The following is a 14,592-nucleotide window of genomic DNA, read 5'->3' as shown; positions in this document are numbered from 1 at the left end:
GAGAAAAGTTACTTTTCAATTTACTTAAGACTCCCCTCACCCTTCACATTATCAGAGCATTAAGTGTTCTTCACTATAAAACTGAGAGCTACAGAATTCAGCTTAACTGCAAGAGACAAGAAATTTTCCCAGAATATTTAAACGTCTAATTCAAATCTATATGAAAACTTTTATTTAAGGTGTGAAAATGCAAAGATATGTCTGAGAACGGATTTAAGCTGTGTATGTTTTGGAATGATATCACTTGTTCGAACATCTTGTCAGCAGAACTGAATTTACAATGACGTCCAAATATCTGTGAGCCTGTTATTCCTCAATGTGTGGAAGATCTTCCCCTGATCCAAAATGAATTCTAGAAAGAAAAAAACATGTGACAAGAAGCCACAAAATTAAATTACTCAGTCTGGGAAATTATAATATATATAAAAAAGTATCTAACAACACAATAGGCACACATATAAGTAATTACAGAAGTGACGCTTTGCCCCTATGGCATTTTTACTGGAGGTCTTTCCCCCAAAGCAAATGTTAAATCTCTGTAAGCAACTTAATAGCAAACATTTGCTGTTCACTTGTAAACTGATAGTAGTAAAGAAGATTTTTAAAATTGCTAAGCTCTTTCTATTAAAGATGCTAACTAAACTGCAGATATAGCTGCCATACAAAATTGATTACATGTTTAAGAATAAATAAATGTGGGCTGTTAAGGGTCATGGTTGGATTTAGGATTGTATTTACTTTCAAGGGACACATTGGTATTGAAGTGAAATCAGCATTTCTATCTACTTAAATAAAAGATAAAGGGCCGTATATTGCCAGTCACCCTCTGTGAAACCCACTGACCCATTTCATATGACCGTATTATAAAAAGTAATGTACCAAACTAAGTGACTTATGTAATAATTAGCAGGTGTTTTTTCTTGTTCAGTTTGGATTTTTTTTATTGTTAAGTCCATTTTTGTCAGATGTTACCTTGCAGTTACAGTAACAGTTGAATTGTATGTGTGAAAGAGGAAGGATTCGGAGCAGAGGAGGGCAAAGTAAAGCTTCACCTCTTTTTTTTTTTGCATCTATTACTTTTCCCCCTTCTTTTTACATATGAATGTAGTTGCATTTTATGTAAGATTTTCAAAGGCATCCACATTGTTGTTTTGATTAGGGCATATGCTTATCTATCATTGCTAGGCAATTGAAGGCAATACTTAAGAAACATACATTTGAACAAGGGAAAGACAAGGTGGAGGAAGCTGAGAGCAGAGAAACTAAGCTTGGGAGAAACCCTTCATTTAGATTATTGAATTCTCTCTGTACTCAACTTAAAAGTAATGATACTTATGTTTTCAGTCAGGTTTAGAGTTACAGGTTAGGTTTTTTCTTTCCATGAGCTGGTGATATGTCTCTAGTACTCATACACAGGGAACACACCAACCAGTTTTGATACAGCCTCAGACCTTAATCCAGCAAGTTTTTTGGAAGCACTGACTTTTAGCCACTCACCGTGGCTCCAGGTAGAAGCAGATGTCCAATATGACAGACAAGACTGTCGCTCAGAGCAACAGCTCTCCAGATCATTTTGCTTTTGTACTTGTTTGTTGCTTGTCATTGAATTTTAGAGATTGCTTTAGCAAGTTTCTTTTTCTTATTTATTTGTTTGGATGTTTACAATAATAGACATATGTATTTAACTTTTAAATGCTACAGCTAGAGAGAAGAAAAGGCAGAGGGATGAAGAGATGTTAGGAATCCTTTTCCCCCAAAAATACCGCCAAAAAATTGTGGTGAAATAGTATCAGTACCGCTGCTAGCTATTTGGTCATTTGTTTTTCATCACCCAGAGAAAGGTGGAGATAACATCCAGACAGATGGTGTAGCTGAATAATGGGTAGGATAAGAAAGTTGAGGAAATGGCATAATCTGTTTCAGTATTCTTCAAAGGAAGTTTTTCCTGCTAGTGAAGTTTACCTTTCTTCTGAAAAGCCCTATGAGGTTGTGGGGTTTTCAGTTTGTTTGTTTTGCTAAATCTCATCTATGATGATGGCAGATACAGATTTACTTAAAATTCACATCTGGCTTCCCTTTTCAATGTTCTAGTAATGAAAGCCAATAAAATAAATAAACCAGAAATATATGGAGATAAAGGTTTCAAACTTTGTCTGATTTAGGGGAATGCTCAAAGGCAAAGCCTGAAACTTAAGGCTGATTAGTGTAAATAAAATACTAAGGCAACCATCTTTCTGGGGACACTTACTGTCACTTTAGGCCACATATCAAGATTTCTGTTCATTTTCTGGAATTAGCTGAAAACCAGATTTTGCTTCTTGAATTAAAGATAGACATTTTTTTCAGAAAAATAGGGAAATCCCAAAGTATTGAATATTCATTGCAATTTTTAAAATTTAAAAAGTATGTACCTCACAGAAGGAAATCAGTTGTTATCATTTCTTGAAAATATAAGCTAAAATTAAAAGACTTTCACTAACAAATGTGTTGGTCAGTATCAAAAATTACTAAGTCTTGTAGATTATTCGTTTTTGTAAGTTTTTATAAAAATACCAGTTTAATAAACTTCAGTTCTTCTGTGAAGCATTCAGGTCTATTCAGCTTTGCATAGGAGATAGCCAGGACACTTTATGAATTTTAGTAAAGATAAACCTGCAGTCAGGAAATTTCAGAAGAACATCTAAGTCTAAAAAGGACTGTTCTCATCATCTAGGCTTGTTCCCACGGCTGAACCTACAAGTATTTCACACAGAAAGAAGTCAAATTTAAGTGATCTCACCCTGAAAATGAATTTTGAATCAAATGCTCAGTTCTTACTGTGTGGTGGGTGGTGCCTGTTATATTTTTTCAGATAATACAAATGTAACACAAGCAGCTTTTCCCAGATAAACTAAAGCAGCATCCATTGTTACTTATTTGTTGTATTTGTTTGTGCTGAAGTGACGTTTGCTTATTTTTGCTTCTCAATGACATATGCATGAGTTTACTGATTCAAATCTCCCTGAATTTTTGATTCTGTTGAACACTCTGAGAAATCTCAGTTGAAGGATTTAATGCATTTTCCAATCAATATGTAGGGGAAATTTGGCCTTATCAATTTAAATGCTGGAGATCCTTTCATTGCATTATGGAAGAATCTTCTCTGAGCAGAGATTATTCTTAAGAACTTCATAACATTTAAAGGTTAATATGTTAGGTAAAGAACAATATCTTAAGACAAACATTTTTATTACAGGACATGAAGGGATAGTTCTGATTAAATTACATGATTATTTGAATGGGAAAGAAGACAAAGTGCATCATTTCTTGCCCTCAACTTTAATGCCTTTAATCAAATAATGACCTTCTGGAAATAGTTAATTTTAAGCATTTGGAAAGATCAATACCACTTTGCCACCAAAAAATGGCCCAGATGATGAAATTTGATGTATTTAAAGTACCATTTCACCCTTTTAACCTAGTAAATAATTTAAAATGCTTTCAGTACTCCTTTGCTACCATTATGTATCTCGCTCAAAGTATTATGACTTTTCCAAAAGCAACCTCTCTGTGCAATGTGCAGCTTACAAGTTTAATACTAAAGACTAAGACTGTATGCATATATGGCAGTGGCTATGTTGGCCCTTTTTCTTCCCCTCTGTATTTGGATTCTGTTTTGAAAAGAAATAGAAATAGCTAAGGTGAACACAGTCATTTGGAACAATCATGAGATTGTAAAGCAAGTTGGATTGCTTTTGAAGGGGAAAAAGTCAATATTTAAAGTTTAGTCCATGCGTTCTTTTCCTTTGTTTTGTCTGTAAGCTTTCCTGTTAAAGGTGAAGGATTTGGATTGCTCAGACAATTAAGAGCCTATTTTACCAAGTGTAATTTCATATCTGTGTTCTATAAACTGGAGTGCCTTCAGCATTGTAAGTAAAAAAAAATTGCCCTCTATTAGCGTGTTTGTGGGCAGATTAAAAACAGTCTTCATTAGCATAAGTAACACTTACAGATTCTTTTAAAAGTAGGAAATTATTTGTTGAATGATAAATTGCTAGCTTTCTAGTTAGTTGCTGAAAATGTGCTCATTCAAAATGCCTACTTTAGTTTAGTCTACAATACTCAATTTTTTTTAGTTAGAAGTACTGTTTAATGGATTATGTACTTAGTCTTTGTTCACAGTAGATGCTTAAATGCAATTCACACTTTCTGCTAAAATGTTTATATCAAATACCTCCCTATTTAGACTCATTTCTTTTAACACCATATATTTTTATTATACTATATGCCCCAGAGAATGATACAAAATAATCTTAGATATACTGTACAAAAGAAAAACTGATGATATCTTAGCATTGATACTCTAAAATGTTTTGCCTTCTTAGATTCAAATTACAGCCTTTCTAAAAAATGCTGAAGTCTTTGTTATTCTGTGAGAAATATTCATCATTTGCCAAATTATTACCACTCTAACAAATTGACCAAACATGTTCAATTGCTCTACCTTGAAACCTTTTCTTCCCAGACTAGATATGTTTGTTGCTGATTTGGAAAGCTTTGGCCAGAGAACATTTTTCATGATTGTAATGTTATCCTCTTTGATCTAATTAGGGTAGGTATTTACACCTTAAGTGTATTTTTTTTTCTTTTAATAAGAAAGATACCAGAATGCACGAATAGTTTGTTAGAAACCATGTGAAAGAGCAGAAGATTTTATTTATACACAGCACAGGTCAGACTGAATAAAATAGCATTTGGATCTATAGATAAAATGTATAGATGCTTTCTTTAAAATAAGCATGCTCATGGGTATTGCAGAGCCCAAGTTTTGGCAGTTATCCTCTTTGCGCTTTTCATGCAATAGTTTGGCAGTTCGGCTTTCACAGGTTTTTTTCCTCTAATGTCTTGTGTTTCTTTACTAAATCCCTATCAGAAAACCAGACAGAAGACTCTTATTTATTTTAAATATCTTAGGTTTAGCATCTTTTTTTTTTCACCATTTTCTTGCTTACTGTAGCAAGACCTTTGCAGATGGTACTTGGTTACTTGAAAGTGCATAACAGTATTTTCTTTGTAGCAGATGGATTTAAGACTTTTAGTTCCCAATAAATGTAGGTTTACAATACATAACTTTACAGGATTTGTGTTGTATATAACAGGTTTGAACATATTATCTCAGAATTCATCTGCATGGCATTTTCAGCTTATCCAGGGCCCATGCCAGTATTTTAAGTAATAGGGAGAGCATAGTGATTGATAGCAGCTAAAGGCGTGATTTTGAATAGAAACAAAGGTTTTAGAACAGAAGGTGTCAAATTAAACTTTGTCAGTTTGAAAAGTAGTAACATCCTGAAAGTTCTCCAAACATATTTACATGTGGCTAATGTTTATATTTTGCTTTGTACTCTCTTTATATTCAGTGTAATGTTGCCTGGCAAATTTACTCTGTTTTAAAATCAAGGTTGTTCCCAATGTCATTGCAGAGTTTTTGGGGGGTTTGCCTTGCTGCATAAATGTATCCACTTCATTATTTTAAGTCTGTTTTTTTAACAATGTAGTGTATATGCTGTATAAACCGGCTGTGATCTAATCTGAGTTATAAATATTTCCTTATTATTTTGTGGTCATTTCCACTTCCTGTAAGATGATAAAGTCAAGGGAAAAAAAAAACAAAAACAAAAAACCCACCAAACAGCAAAAAACCAACCAGTCGCTCAAGCCCTCCTTCAGAACAAATTGTTTGAACTAGGCAGAATTTGCTCTAGACTTAAAAAAGCACGAGGAGAAAAATCAGCCCTATTGTATTCACTTGTAAATTCAACTGTATTATCTGCGGCAGTTCATACATTTTTAGATCAAATGGAAACAAAAACTTTAAATTTTCCAGAACTTAAAATTCACCATTAGAAAAGTCTGGATGATTACTTTTCCTAAATTTTATAAAAACTTCTCATACACTCTCTTTTAACTGACTTTTATGAATGAGTTTTATTTCATATACAGAATTCTGAACCTGAAACTAAATGAAATACTTATCATTTTGTTTGCTTGTTTTGAACCAAAAGAAAGAGTATTGGTATAAAGCCCTTAGTCTCTTAACAAAGAAAACCCCTACAGCCTCTCTTACTGTCCATTCACTATCTTTTCTGAGAACATCGGTGAGATCAACTTTCATAAATATGTTCAGAAATAAGCAGTGAAGAACAAAAGATTGTTTCTATCTGTGTAATTATAGAAAAATTCAGTTGGTTGTTTCCATATTGTCCATCATATGTTTCATGAGAGTGTATCTGCTTCTTTACAAGTGTGACAAACCTGGTGGAATAGAGATATTTTGGTAGAATAGCAATACATTCTGTGTACCCTGTCAGAAGTATGTATCTTCAGAAGTAAGTCTTCAGTATCTCAAAATCGCTGCTTCCCTGAAAGGCTAGAAGGGACCTGCCTGCTTCAGGTTAAAATTAATCAAATAATTTTAGATAAGAAGTTTAAAGTATTATTTCAGTGCAAAAGTTGACAGAAAAATACTGGAAGTACAATGTTAGCCATCAGTAATTAGTAAAAATAAGGTCTGATCTAGTAAATATAGAAACAGAAAAGACAGTGAGGGGAGAAGGTATTTCTTAGTTAACAAAAGCAGTTGTTGTGTAGCATGTTTAATCAGTGTAAAATGTGATTGCCTAGGAATTTTTTGCTACTGGACATTTTTTAATTATAAAGAGTTTCTACTGTCTTTTTTCAAAAAAACCCAAAAACCTGTGATGCACGTGCTCAGCAGACAAAATATGTGCAGCTTCTGAATGCATGGTGCAACTTCCTTTCCAGTCTGTCTGTATGCCTTAGAGAGGTGTCATGGGAGGGGACAGGTTGTATTTTTTTTTTTAACTTTCACCAAACTGTCATGATAGTCAGCTCTGCTCTTTATTTCACCACCATTAGAAAGAAGGCCGACAGTTTCAGTGTGAAGCAACGAAGATTGTAGACAACCAAAGGAAAATTTTTATGCTCTGGCAGGGGCTGGTTTATAGGTTGCTTTTTTTTAAGAGTTTTGTAACTGCATTTCAGTTAAAATATCTAGATTGGTTTCTCTTCATAATCTTCCCTCCTCCATCCCCAACAAGCTACCTCTACTTTCTGATTGCACCTTTTTTAACTTACTGCAGAAAACTAATACTACTGTTGAGCATAAGCCAGCACATATACCCATGAGTAACATGCTGATTTTGTTAGGGGCGTGGAGAGCTTCCATATTACCCTGCTAACATATTCCAGTGAGATTCCACAGACCCTTGCTACTGTTTTGAGAGCATGCCATATGATTCCAACCGGGACAGGCTGAATGTTGTATGCTCTATATGAAGGCATTTGGCCATGTTTCCCAGTCACCTTACTGGAGGAATACCCAGCAGCCCCCTTAGTGCATGGTCAAGGAATGGGGTGCGCTCCATCCCTGGGGTGCAGGGGAGCCCTTCTGCTGCCACCATTCTCTGCCCTCTCCCCTCTCACCCTAGCACACCTTGTGAGCAGCTGGCAGATTTTGGCCCCATTTAAATTTTTGCTTTGTCGGCTCTGCTACCACCATGTCTATAACATTTGTCATTTTGATTGTTTCTCAGGGGCATTTTCTCCTCTGTCATTTGTTCAGTTTTCCACTTATATCTAAGCGAATATACTTCAAATTTTTATACGCACCTCACTAAATATTTTTGTATACAATATGAATGCATTAAGATTGTTTACTTTCACCTCTTCCTGTTGTGGCAATATTTTTACACTGCATTTATTAACTGTTAGCTAAAGATATGTATGAACGTGTTCAAGAAAATACATATCTGTATTGTGTCTATGTATCTATTGTATCTATTAGTAAACTAGTCTGGATAAACCATTAATCCACTACCAGTACACATAAAAAGGATCTAAAAGCTTCTGTACATTTATATTATTTGTTGATTCAATAAAATGTCACATTATCTTTCCTACAGCATTAAGAAATAAAATTGCATGGACCTAGTTTTGAAAACAGATCCTTGAAGCTAAAAGAAAGGAAATATGCATGTTTTATACATGTAATATTATGTTTCTAAATTTTAATATACCAGAAAATTTCTGCTGATGCACACTGTCCTAGCTAGAGGGTTTGCGCTTCTCTTTTAAAACTATCAGTGCACAGTTAAGAAAAAAATCCTCAATTAAATTTTCGAGAAGACGTAAGGAAACATTAAATTTTCGAGATTAACTCATATGTCTCTTTCAGAAGCAAATTAGGAACTGCTGCAGTTCTTGCAGGGGATTCTGTAGCCTTCATATTATGGATTCCAAAACCATGTCTGAGTTAGAGTAGGTAAGCTCTTGGGCACATTGCTGTCCTGTGATGTGGAAGTGGTATAAAGGGTGTATCAGAAGCTTGAGCACATCTTGCTCCCCTCCAAGCCCTAATAATACTGTATGTAAAACTGAGAGAATGGTTTTTTCCAGGTCTATGAGGACAATCTGGAAACAGTCATGTATCACTTGAAATAAGTTCACCTACAGAGACACCTTTACTTGTAGCAGAAATGAAGAAGTTGTTACTTGGCTGCATCCAGTCAAAAGATTCCAGTCTATTGAATGGATGTTAGGGAGCTCCTGTACCACTGTGATTTATGTTAGGCAGTCAAGGCAGATATCTGAAGTACTTTCTTGTTTTGAGTAGTAGTACCTGGAATGTAAAAATTGCTCAGCAGACAATCTGTTGGCCCCTGAAATACAGTGTCCTTGCTGTCAGATGGGTGTAGCCTTGCATGAAAGAGCATAGGCAGAGCAGAGAGTATACTGGCATTGGTGAACCCCCTGTTCTGAAGCGAGGAGCATGTTAGGGATTCTGCCTTCATCAACTGTTGTTTCTAAGCTAATGAACAGCAGCACTGTGGTGTGGGACCAAGGGGAAGGTGCTTTCCAAAATGCTTATAGTTGGAAGAGTGTAAAATAGGAGGGCAGCCTCTCAGCATATCGGTGTTTGCTTTAAGCCCAGCTTGCACAATGAAAGCACCTTGGTATCGGGGGAGAGCATGAGCGAATGCAGTGTCACATTTCACCCTCATTTTGCCACTCACAAAGTGAGGAAAAAAACTAATGTTTTGCTGGTGTTATCTTCAAGGGGTGGCTCTGTGAGCTGTTACGTTGGAAAGAAGATCCCTCACCAGAGAACAGGACCCTCTGGGAGAATCTCTCCATGATCCGAAGGTTCCTCAGTCTTCCTCAGCCAGAACGTGATGCCATTTATGAACAAGAAAGCAATGCAGTTCATCACCATGGTGACAGGCCTTCCCACATTATCCATGTGCCAGCAGAACAGATTCAGGTTAGTTTACCTTGGCCAATCCCGTAGAGCGCTAAGTAAATAAAGCTTTAAACGGAGCAGAGGAAATTAGTGTTTCTTTCCTCCCGGCCAGGCTAAATGCAGGTCTCCCGATACAAGATAAGAGCACACTGCCGTCCACCACCGGGGTTCAAAGGAGACCATGCGACCACCCACAGTTTTTGTTTCGGTTCGGTGGTGTTTTGCAAACGCATGTGGTGGCAGTGCAGAGGCAGCTCTGTGCGGGGCAGGGCGAGCCCTGCACTGGCTGTCCCTGGCTGGACAGGTGCCAGGGCCAAAAGGCAGGGCCGTGTGGCAGCCGTTGTCAAAGGTCTTCCCAGCAAAGTGGGAGGACCTTGTTGCACTGCTGTTCAAAAACTAAGCGAGAACCCTCAGCAGTGGCGGCTCGCCCCCAGGTAGGAGTGACGGGAAGGGGATTCCTCATCCCACTTTAACCCCAGATGAGACTGGGGTGAGTCAATATTTGTTTGTTTTTCCTTCAGAGCCCCTCTCCCACCACCCTTGGGAAAGGAGAGCATAGAGGCGCTTTCTTACCAGGCCTGCTGACCGCTGGACCTTGGCTGGGTGCTGCTCCGCAGGTGAGCTGGCACAAGGGCACCATGTCAAGGAGAGAGAGGAGGGGATGCAAGGCCCACACCATGGGGCTTAGAAACAGCTGCCTTCCGCTCCAGGGCAGCTCTGGCGGTGCCCCCTCTTCCAGGGGCTGCACCCACCCTTTTTTGCTCAGATGGATGCTGCCAGCCAGGAGTGGAACTGGCTGTTTTGCTGAGCTTTGTTGCCCAAGTTGTCAGTAGGGACTGGTGTCTCTCTGAGCTGGGCACTCTTTAATCGCTTCTTACAAAAGACCTGAGGTCAGTCTTGTAACTGCTTCTTTTTACAGGGCAGATATTACCCCATGCTTTCCCAACCTCAGCTGAGACTCTGTGTATCATTTGTATTACCTATACAGAAAAATATTTACAAAGCTAGGAAGGATAGAGTTATCTTGCAGCCAGAAACAACATGAGTGTATATTAAAGATAAAGCAAACTGAATAAGACAATCCCTTAGGATATCAAGTACTAAAATAATTGTGAAAGCCTGGAAACTTGGTGTTTGATTTAGCAAAAAGAGAGAGAAAGATCTATATTGAGTAATAAAACAGCACTTGTTTGAAAATGTACATTGTTTTTAATAAAATCGCTTCTTAAGGGGATAAAAGGAGAAGCTTATGAACAGTATAAACATTCAACCACTATGCCACTTAGATTTTCTTGCCTTGTTGATAAAAGTTGTGTGTTTGATCTCACAAATATTATTCACATAAGCAGTTGCATTGTAATCTCTTAATATGACTTGTAAGAGTAAGGATTGGGAGATTGGGCCTGAGTTTTGTCTCCACTCTTGTACATAGTAATTGTTGTAGATGCATAAATATGTAGCTCAGACTCAAGTTTTCAAACTGTATATACAAAGCCTCAAGTCTTGTAAGAATTTAATATGCTGGGAGTAGTCTTGAATCTCTTTAGGATTGGAGCCTTGATTGGGACTGCTCACAGACCATAAAACATGAAAGGGCAGGAATAGGGATGAGGAAAGAGCCCTAATTCCACTAGCATTTGTGTCAGACCTTAGAATCTGAAGATAACTTAAAGCACTGGCTTCTAAACGAGTTGTGAAGATCTCTGCAAAGCCTCCACAACCACAAGTAGCCCTATGAAAGTGGACAGAATTATCCTTCCAGCATTTATAACATTTGTACAGCATTTTGTGCTGTTTAGTGTCTCAAAGAGCTGCAACTGGGAGCTTGGAAACCACTACCAACACAAAAAAATTTGTCAAGGGGCGACGCGCAAAGGGAAATGAAATGTAGTGATAGCAACTGCTTGTTTTGCTGTGGTTGTTTTTTAATAATAACTGGTGGTTTGCACCATATGACAAGAAATTTGCTGATCCAAAATATCTTACTAACCAGTGCTTCCTGTGCTGTGCAGCAAAAGAACTGTCAACACAAACAGTAGCTGATAAATTTACTTTTGATTTTAAACATGATCTTATAGTGTACTGTACTCTGGTGGTAGATGAGAAAAACATTTCTGTCCCTAGGGCTCAGTGCCTCACCTTTTAAGAATGTTTCTGAATCCATGCTTGCAAAATTTCATTTTAAGCTCTTGTTAATTATTTACATCATAATTTCCTTTATCTTATTCTTCTGATGTGCATACTGACTCATTTTTATTGCCTGAGTTTTTGGAATGCAGCATGTTCCCTTCTAATAATAATAGTGCAACTTATTTAGAGCTTTGCATCTCAGTGCTTTATAAATATTAACTAAATAATCCCCAGCACAAACACAGAGGCAGGTAAATAGGTCTGTTCCCTGCTTATACTTTGGGACACAGGCAACACAGGCCTGCTCCAAGACCACAGGCAAGAGAGGTCAGAGCCAGAAGGGGAAGTAGAGATTTCCTACCTCCAGATCTCTTTGTCCTTGCTGAGGCTGGGTTTGACAGGGTGACATTAGGCACTCCCAGCCAAGGCATTCTGTTGTAATGTTTGCAAGTTTGACGAGACTTCAGTGCATGCTGAGGTCAGATCAGCAGTGAGATATTTCCATACTTGGCTAAAATGCTCTCCTTCTCCCTGATTCCCCCATCCCTTCATCTAGCTATTGCTAGAGATTTGCAGCCCTTCATTTTGGGCAGCAGCTGCTGTTGCTGGCAGAGCTCTGGCACATTTGCCCTCATCTGGCACTTTTCTCACTTTGCCCTTGCTACAGTTCTGGCTAAGCTGGTCAAGTTAATCCTATACCATGTCACCCACTTAGCATTTTGTCTTGTCTGCACTTGACTCATGGAGCATGATCATTAAAATTTGTTGGATAAACCACACCGATGTTGTATCATCACCTCTTTCAGTCAGACAAAGCTAAGGTATTCTTTTCATTCTTTCTTTTTTTCCTTCCTTTTTGTTCTTTAAACTTACTAAGCCTTTGTTTATAGCTTTGCAATTTCCCCCCCCGCCCCCAGGATTTTCTTGGTAACAAAATATGAGCAAGAATTCATGTACAAAAAAATGCTGTTCTTTGTCTTGCAGCAGCAGCAGCAGCAACAACAACAACAGCAGCAGCAACAGCAACAACAACCAGGTCCCAGACTACCCCCAAGGCAACCGACAGTAGCATCACCAGCTGAATCTGAGGATGAAAATCGACAGAAACCCCGACCGCGAACAAAGATTTCTGTTGAGGCCCTGGGGATCCTACAGAGTTTCATACAAGACGTAGGCCTGTATCCAGATGAAGAAGCAATCCAGACTCTCTCCGCTCAGCTTGACCTGCCCAAGTACACCATTATCAAGTTCTTTCAGAACCAGCGATACTATCTCAAGCACCATGGGAAGCTGAAGGACAATTCTGGTTTGGAGGTGGATGTTGCAGAATACAAGGAAGAAGAGCTGCTCAAGGATTTGGAAGACAGCATCCAAGACAAAAATGCAAACACGCTTTTTTCAGTTAAACTAGAAGAAGAGTTATCAGTAGAAGGGAACACAGAGATTAATGCTGAATTGAAAGACTGATCTAAAAGTATTATTTTCTTTCAACAGTGCCACTGGTATTTACTAACGAAATGAAAATTCCATCTTGCGTTCTGTCAAAAACCTTTATTATTCATTGTTTGGCCAATGAATCTTCCAAAACTTGCACAAAAGTTGAAAAAAGGATAATGCAGACTGCACTAGATGTTTTACTCTGTTTTACAAACTGCTTCGCAGCAACAGATGAAGCGTTGAGGATTGTTTGATATTAATTTGTGTTCACTGGATACACTGTGAGTGTACCCAATAAGCATGATACCAGTGATTTTGATTCTGGAGCCTTCAGACAAGCATTACAACTTTTGTGATTTACCGTTTTTTTTGTTTCTTTTTTGTTCTTGTTTTTTAATTATTACTGTAGCACTCCACACTTGATCTTTGGAAACTCACATTTATTTAAAAAAATAAAATAAAAAGAGTTTGTTACTCTTGTTCTATTGTATGTTACAAAAGAACTATAGACTGTGGAATGCAGTTTAAAGATAACATATGCCAACAAATGCCTTGTATTATATGGCACTGCCGTAATTCAGATTTGTTTTCTTTTGGAAATAAAGGTCACTGTATTTTTTTTCCATTCTCATTGTTACATGGTTTTAAAGAAAATGAAAAAGAAAATGTGAAACACAATTTAGTCCTCATTATTTATTTGTAGATCCTGCAGCATCATGTTGTAATTAATTTTTTTGGAAGTTTCCGTTAAATGTAATATTGCTTCTCTTGTTATCATACTGATTTTTTTTTCTATTTATAAATGTATTTTGATGGGCAGTAAAACAAAGTGTCTTAAAAGTTTTAAATAGAGAAAATGTGCTTTACACAGTTGCCTATAAAAAGTGCTCTATGTTATCCAAGCAATTCATACTATAAGCTTCACTCTTATTGTTGTATGCAATTTTTACTATCATGCAAATAAGCTTAGGTAAATAAAACTAATAGATCACCTTAGAAACTTATGCAATTAATGTGAAAATAATTGATGTTTGCAATGTGTCTTCCTTTGGTTTACAATCAATTTTAAAGCTACAGCTGTATAAATTTTCTGTATAAAGGTGTATTTCTTTTTTATGAGTTTATTGCTATGAAAACACCAGTTATTTTGTTACAGCTGGCTGTTTTTATAAGTGTATCACAATTTTCTTTATGCAGAAATGTTCTGACTAGGAGTGGTTATTGACTGTAACTACACAATTAAAATTGTTTGTATGGTATGATATGGCAGGGTTTGTCTGCGTATATGTATATCTGGGAGGAATAACCTGTTCCTAGTGCACATCATACTTTCTTGCCACCACTTTGAAGATGACATTTCAATTGTTCTCCTTTAAAATCACAGGCAGATTTTTTTAATGACCTTCTTAAAATTTGAATTTAGATAACATACTTCAAAAAGAAACCTAGTTTGGTTATGAAAATCATAACCTGTCTTTTCTTGGTTTAAAAACTTGCCTGCCCAACAGAGATAGCAGGATATTATTGAGTCAGAAGGCTATCAGGCATAAACATATTTACAGTTCCTGGCAGTAATGCACTTATAATGGATACAGCTGGTTTTATTTTACACTAGAATTATGCTAACACTGTTCCTTGCACTAATGTATAAACATTAAAAAAAACATTAATAGTCATAAAGTAAATAGGAAAGATGGGCTTTTCCCATAGCAGTCCCCTTCTAA

General features: G+C 37.1%; 1 protein-coding gene across 8 annotated transcripts in view; it reads left to right on the top strand.

Annotated features, from left to right (window-relative positions):
* SATB1 (SATB homeobox 1) overlaps window positions 1-14,132 on the top strand; it is a 92,303-nt gene extending 78,171 nt beyond the window's left edge. For 5 of the 8 annotated variants that reach the window (XM_027675363.1, XM_027675364.1, XM_027675362.1 and 2 more), the window contains 3 exons: window positions 9,119-9,322; window positions 9,823-9,918; window positions 12,416-14,132. In XM_027675363.1, the coding sequence (XP_027531164.1) occupies window positions 9,119-9,322; window positions 9,823-9,918; window positions 12,416-12,898 (783 nt within the window). In that variant the 3' untranslated portion in view covers window positions 12,899-14,132. The remainder of the gene's footprint in view (window positions 1-9,118; window positions 9,323-9,822; window positions 9,919-12,415) is intronic. The other 3 variants (XM_027675365.1, XM_027675367.1, XM_027675366.1) reach the window with 3 other exon arrangements.
* The last annotated feature ends 460 nt before the right edge of the window (window positions 14,133-14,592 follow it).

This window comes from Neopelma chrysocephalum, unplaced genomic scaffold (assembly GCF_003984885.1).
Source record: "Neopelma chrysocephalum unplaced genomic scaffold, ASM398488v2 Primary Assembly neopelma1_26, whole genome shotgun sequence".
NCBI classification, from domain to species: domain Eukaryota; kingdom Metazoa; phylum Chordata; class Aves; order Passeriformes; family Pipridae; genus Neopelma; species Neopelma chrysocephalum.
Note: the sequence above shows the minus strand (reverse complement) of the source record. Positions and strands in the feature narration are given on the sequence as shown.